This window comes from Triticum urartu, unplaced genomic scaffold (genome assembly GCF_003073215.2).
Source record: "Triticum urartu cultivar G1812 unplaced genomic scaffold, Tu2.1 TuUngrouped_contig_6141, whole genome shotgun sequence".
Taxonomy (NCBI): domain Eukaryota; kingdom Viridiplantae; phylum Streptophyta; class Magnoliopsida; order Poales; family Poaceae; genus Triticum; species Triticum urartu.
The window spans coordinates 582-7,320 of record NW_024116877.1 but is presented as its reverse complement, the minus strand read 5'-3'; the positions used below and the strand labels follow the sequence as shown (position 1 = coordinate 7,320).

The following is a 6,739-nucleotide window of genomic DNA, read 5'->3' as shown; positions in this document are numbered from 1 at the left end:
CCCCCCCTGTGGATCGCCTTTTCAGTTTTAAAAAAAATAAAAGAAAATGATGGAAATGTCAATAAAATAAAAGAAAATAAGTTTCCCATGTGATATGTGGTCTAGTTGTTGGGAAAATTTGCAAATGTGAATTTTGACTTTATTTGCAAAATCTCTCTGAAATTTGTAAAAACGGGCATAACTTTTGCATACTAACTCGGATGAAAAAGTTTTTTATATGAAAAATCATCTACTCGAAAAGTTACATCCGAATTTAACCGGGGGTAACCCCATTAAACATTTTCAAAATCCTCAAAAACCTAATAGAAAAAAGTTACGGGGCTTCTAAGATCTAGAGTGAAAAAAATCGAAAAAAAATTCAAACAGTGGGCAAACTGTGGTCAAACTAATTATTCTAGAATATTAGTGTTACTAAATAATTATTTCTGTTATTTCAATTTTGGTCAATTTTGGTCAAACTGTGGTCAAACAATGGTCAAACTAATTATTCAACAAATATTAGTGTTACTAAATAATTATTGTTTTTTAAAACAATAGTTTCAAAATAAAACTATGAAATGTGTCACTTCATGCTCAAGCAAAATTCCTGAAGGTTAATATGATTGACATCTTAGTATTGTCAGGAAAACAACAAGTGCAGACTTGGAGCGAGGGAGAATAGAACCCGGAAGTTAAGCGTGCTCAAGCTGGGGGAGTGGGAGGATGGGTGATCGTTCGGGAAGTTAGATGATTTGGAATGATGAGGGGTGATTAGAGGATAAATTGAGCAGTGATGAGGGGTGGTGATTACAGACTAGAGGTTAAAATAATTCAGAAATTTGAAAATAAAAAAAAATTCAAAAAAAAATTTCAAAAAAAATCATAAAAATTGCTTTAGTCCCGGTTGGTAAAGGTGGAGCTCCACGTGGCCGCGCCCTTTAGTCCCGGTTCTGGATTGAACCGGAACTAAAGGGGTAGGCATTAGTACCGACCCTTTAGTCCCGGTTCCAGAACCGGGACTAAAGGCCCTTATGAACCGGGACTGAAGGCCCTTTTTCTACTAGTGACTCTAGGCTGGTCGACTCGGCCATGCGCCCATAGTCGTCGAGTGAGTCACCGGGAGCTCCATATGCAAGCATCCTCATTGCTGTCGTGCATTTCTGGATGGAGGTGAATCCAAGTGAACTGGTGCAATCCATCTTGCACTTGAAGTAGCTGTCAAACTCCCGGATGGAATTCACAATCCGGAGGAAAAGCTTTCGGCTCATCCGATAACAGCGCCGAAATGTTCTGTCGCCGTGAAGTGGAGCATCGGCGGAGTAGCCGGAGTAGAGCATGCAGTAGCCTTCGAGATGATGCCGGTTCTTTACTTTCACCCGCCCCGGCGATGAGCGGCCCGGTCGGCCAGGTTATGACCTGGTCCCGACCAGGTGCGACCGACGAGCGGCTCTAACGGCCCCGCGCGCGCGCCGTTAGCCGTTAGGCGGGCCGCCAGCCTGGCACGTGGGCCACTCATGTCAGAATCGCGGTTAAAACCACCATTCAGTCAACCTGATAGTTTTTAGTCACGTTTTTACGTTTTTTTTGTAGTTTTCGACCACTTTTAAAAAAATGATAGTTCTATGGAACGCAAACTCCTAAACTGGTAGTTTTTTGTCAATCACTCCTCAAATCCGAGTCAAACAACAACGTTCCGCCAAATAGCTAACACGGTTAGTACTGCCTTCTGCCAAACATATGCGTATACGGTTGCAGATTATTATTCCAAATCGGTGTATATGTACGTATGTCCATTCTAAATAAAGAAAAGAGAGCCAAACCTTCCGCCAAACAAGTTTACTAGTATATGGTTATTTCAGTGATTTTGTCCTTTTTATAGAGAGCTACTCGAATGTTATTTGACCATCAAATTTTGCAAGCCCTCATAACATTTGTTGATGATCATTTTCACAAAGTTTCAGATTTTTTCGAAATGTTTTGATATGTTTTCTTACATGGGTGCACCGTGGATGCACCGAGAGTGAGTGTAGAAGAACCACTCTGTATATGTACTATATCATGTTGCACCATTCTTTGGGCTGAAGCTAGCTAGTATGTATGTATTTGGAAAAAGAAAACAGAGCCTGCTAGCTTCCGCCATTTTAGCTACACCTTCCGCCATTGCTCATACACATCTTCCGCCATTTGGTGCATGGAGAGAGAGAGGAGAGGGCGCCGTGTGTGGGTACGTGGCGGCTGTTGGTTCGTCATATGAATGCCCGGACTCCAGGAAATCCCTTCTTTGTTAGTTTGCGGAAAAAGGGATGTTCGGACCAGCCCGCAGACGAATTGTTCGAACGCTTGCGGGAGGTTCGAGGGTCTGCTTTAGAGATGCCCTTACCCCTGTCAATTCTCTTCCCCTTCCCTCCACAACTCCTTTACCCCCAACCATAGGTATTTTTAGCCTCATATTCTCTCAATTCCTATTCTCTACTTTATTTTTTCATAACTAAACAGACAGGGAATAGTCATGGGATTTGAGACTTTGATCAACTCCCACCTTTAGCTACACATGCTCCTAGGGCATGTTTGGTTGTCATCTGTGAATTTGCCTGCATTGCATGCTTGGCCTGGTTGAGCCTGACTGAGCAAAAACAGGCAGAAAACCAAGATCTGAACATTGTTTGGCAGCCCGCATCTAGGCTTCCTGCATTAGGGGATCAATTTTGGCATGCTGTTTGGTGTCCTGCTCTGGCTCGGCACATGCAACTACACGATGTTTGGTTGTATGTACGGGATATGATTAAGAGTTAATAGCTACATATAACACATAGAGTTACACAATGCCATGACGACTGCGGTGGACGGTGGTGGCGACGACATAAGCAACTAGTTCGCCACGCCGCCATCGAACGCGGCGCCGCTGCCAACGTCCACTGCGTCTGACGACGGCGCGGCAAACTAGTTGCTTGCGTCGTCTCCATAGAGAAAGTCCGCACGAAGGGACGAATAGAAAGACGCCGAGGCAGATGACGGAGAAGAAAAATTGCAGTGTGCGCCCCATGGCAGCGTGAGTGTAGTAGGACGAGGAAGAGGAGGCCGAAAGGAACGACGTCAGGGACGGCATCCGTGTAGTAGGGCACCGCGAGGAGGCCGAAAGGAACGACGTCATGGACAACACCAGTGTATACTAGCTCGCATCACATTGGCATACTCTCATGCAAGGGGGCTATCATATGCGCTTGATGTGGGTCAACTCAGACTGGCTGGCTGGAAACTGCTGATTTGGCAGTTCCTAGCAGACTTGACTAGAAGCTACTTTAAACATCATACGATGCGGGCCAAACTGTGGACACAGAACAGCTTATGTATTTTGTTCCCATGCATGTCTGATTGGGCAGGGCAACCAAACACCCCCTAGCACATCTATTAAAGCGGGACGTGGTCACGTGTCGCCGGCTGCTTGTTCTCTTTCCTCCTATCCCACGATCATGTCGTCATTGCCCACGCGGCAACCGCCTCACCGGCGCCGCCGCTTTCCTTCAGCTTCGGCTTCGCAAACACCTCCGACTACAGTTTACAAGACCTCCGGTTCGAGGGCGACGCCGCCCTGAACGGCGACCTGGTCGACCTCACCTGCAACTCCGTAGAGTCCAAGGAGAACTATTACTGCAAGGGCCGGATGTCGTACAACCACCCGATTCCCTTGTACGACAAGAGCACCGGCGAAGTGGCCAGCTTCGCCACAACCTTCATCTTCGCCATCCACTTGATACCCAACAGGACCAAGAAGGGGGACGGCCTGACCTTCTTCCTCTCCACCTACCCGTCAAGATTACCGCCGGAGTCGTCCAGCAATCTCCTTGGCCTCATCAGCAGTAGCGACACTAGCGCCGTCGGCGAAGACCGGTTCGTCGCCGTTGAGTTCGACACTTACAGCAACCCATGGGATCCCACGGGAGCCTCCGATCACATCGGCATCGACCTCAGCTCCGTCACCTCGGTGAGCACCACCAGGTTGCCCAGCTACAGCCTCAATGGCACCATGACGGCGACCATCACTTTTGTCAACACCACCCGGACGCTGGAGGCCATCCTGCACTTTGATTATTCCAATCATTCTCTTGCCGCCGCTCGGGTGAAGACGCAGTTGCCTGATCCTCTCGATGCCTTGCTCCCGCCGGTGGTGGCGGTTGGGTTCTCTGCGGCCACCGGTGGAAACACTGAGCTGCATCAGATACACTCTTGGTCATTCAACTCAACTATGGCACCGAGAGCCAGAGGTACGTACGGATTTTCCGAATTTCCAGAAATACTGCTAGTTACTACTAGTAAAACAAAAGCAGCTAGCATATCATAGACGAATGTCATGTTTCAGTATATACACATGTATACATGGAATTTCGGGTACTTATCACCTACAGAAACACATACAGAAACACCTACGGAAACACCTACATGGGCTAACAATGTCCAACCAGAGCAAGGCCAAGTGCACGCTACCAAAGGTAGGGAACCAGCTTCAACATATATTGATCCTATATTTCTCGTGTCTTTTTCTGAAAGTGCCCTGTATCGGCGATGTCATCGCAGCTTGCAGACGAGATATCCAGGCTTAATTTTGCATTGCTTTCCTTCAACAGGTCGTGACAATTCATTGATCATCGGAGGAGCCGTCGTTGTTGCGTTGGCCCTGGTGGTGATAATTTGGTCAATCCTATCATGGTGTAGGTGGACACGCACGCGCGATTCCTTTGGGACCGGAACTCGTCTTAAACGATTCGAGTACCGCGAAGTGTCCACCGCCACCGACGGATTCTCCGACAAGAAGAAGATCGGAGCCGGTGGCTTTGGCGTGGTATACAGTGGGAGCCTCAAGGCCGACCAACCGGTGGCCGTGAAGAAGATCCTCAAGGACTCGAGGGGAGAATTCAAGGACTTCCTCGCAGAGCTGGACGCCGTCGGCCGAACGGGCCACGGTAACGTGGTCAGGCTCGAAGGCTGGTGCTGCAGCATAAACAATTTCATGTTTTGGTGCTTGCACAGACAGAACGTCAAGCTCTTCCTCGTCTATGAACTTGTGCCTAATGGCAACCTCCACGAGCACCTGCACGAAAGGCCTGAAGTACTGTCATGGGCAAGGAGGTATGGCCGGCCCGGAGACATACTTAGTATTCTCTCTGTTTCAAAATACTTATTATAGTTTTAGTTCAACTTTCGTTTCATTTTTTTTCCTTCAGTTGTAGTAACATGCATGGGTCCATGGTATGATTGCATGTCTATATCAATATCAGGGTTCGAGTGCATGCATGGTTGCTGTTGTCGCTCCTATATATCTTCTGTTTTTGTCTTTTAAAAAAAGAAAACTCTTTGATAAAATCGTATGTCGTGGAACCCAACAAAATGTTATGTGCTGTGTGTGGAAAAATATTGCAGGTACAAAATAGTAAAGGGCATAGGGTCCGCTCTTCATTACCTCCCCCACCTATGCAAGCCATGCATCTTGCACAGAGATATCAAACCAAGCCACATACTCCTGGACCATGATTTCAATGCCAAGCATGGCGACTTTGGGCTGTCGAGGGTCGCCCAATACGGCGACGACACATCACTGATTACGGCAGTGGCCGTTGGGACCGCGGACTACATGGATCCACTATGCAAGAAGCGGTGGCCGTTGGGACCGCGTACTACATGGATCCACTGTGCAAGAAACATGGACAGGTCAAGCTGCGCCCTAGCTCCGACGTCTACAGCTTTGGGATCGTCCTGCTAGAGATATTGCATGGAGAAAATAACCCGGACCTTCTCCGGAAGCTCCATAGAGATCAGCCAGAAACATTTGTGAGTGATGCTGCCGACAAGAAGCTGGATGGCCAGTTTGACAAGATAGAGATGGAGCGCGTGATTGTCCTCGCCCTCCAGTGTTGTGACCTATATGAGAGCCAACGGCCTTCAATGCCTGCTGCAATCCTATTCCTGGAGAACGGCGGAGAGTTGCCCCCTGCTACACCCGATCGATCAACGCCACCATAGCTAGTACTGCTCCTGCCTAGCTAGCTAGGGAGCTCTCCTCGACAACTTTGATTTTAGTAGTCGATCGTCTCGTCACTTTGAGTATCATTTCGGCCCCTGGAGGGTCTGTAATGTGCAAGTACACTTTGGTGTCTTCTTTTCTCACAAAAACTATGGTTGTGATTTGGAACTTAATCTGTGTTGTTGTGTTTCCACCCTGGAGTTCATTGTGATGTTTCTATCAACAACTAGCAATGCAGCCCATGCACATGAGTGGATAACGTCTTAATCGTCTATTTTTTCTGTTGAGAATTTTGTTCATGTGCTTGGGACAAAATTTGCACTCCTAGGATTTCAGGTGGGTTAGGAGGTGAAAAACATGGACGCACAAAACTTTTGCCTCATGCTGAAATTCGCTTACATGTTCCTGCATCCACCAAGCTTAATTAATTGCCTTGGAAAGACCTGATCTTGCATCACTTACCTCTACATATCCATCTAGGGAAGAATAATTGTCAGTGACTTTCTTTTGGCTTGTCTGGCTAAAACCTGAATCGCTTGCTGTAGTCTTTCCCGCACTCTTGTTCAGCCACACCCAACCAAATGCCATGGTGGCAACAATCATGCAGGATGGGCTCAAACTTGGTCTTCGTAATCGTCTAACCTCAATTGATGCACATGAACTAGTCTCCTTGAGTTTTTTGCCGCAGGAATGTGTGCTCTCCACTGCCACAGCCCACAGACCAACTGAGACTACTGAACGGTG

The 6,739-nt window shown here is 47.4% G+C and overlaps 1 protein-coding gene across 1 annotated transcript; it reads left to right on the top strand.

Moving 5' to 3' along the window:
• Positions 1-2,987: 2,987 nt before the first annotated feature.
• On the top strand, positions 2,988-5,994 carry LOC125530204 (L-type lectin-domain containing receptor kinase IX.2-like). The gene is made up of 5 exons (XM_048694604.1): positions 2,988-3,028; positions 3,394-4,241; positions 4,602-5,103; positions 5,395-5,605; positions 5,653-5,994. Exons 1-5 carry the CDS (start codon positions 2,988-2,990, stop codon positions 5,992-5,994), a joined length of 1,944 nt encoding a protein of 647 aa, XP_048550561.1.
• The last annotated feature ends 745 nt before the right edge of the window (positions 5,995-6,739 follow it).

Bases quoted from the DNA above. Each gene is read 5' to 3' on its own strand.
- LOC125530204 (XM_048694604.1), top strand. From the start codon at position 2,988: ATGACGGAGAAGAAAAATTGCAGTGTGCGCCCCATGGCAGC. The intron at 3,029-3,393 runs GTGAGTGTAGTA...CATCTATTAAAG, and splicing joins AGTGTGCGCCCCATGGCAGC to CGGGACGTGGTCACGTGTCG. The intron at 5,104-5,394 runs GTATGGCCGGCC...AAAATATTGCAG, and splicing joins GTACTGTCATGGGCAAGGAG to GTACAAAATAGTAAAGGGCA.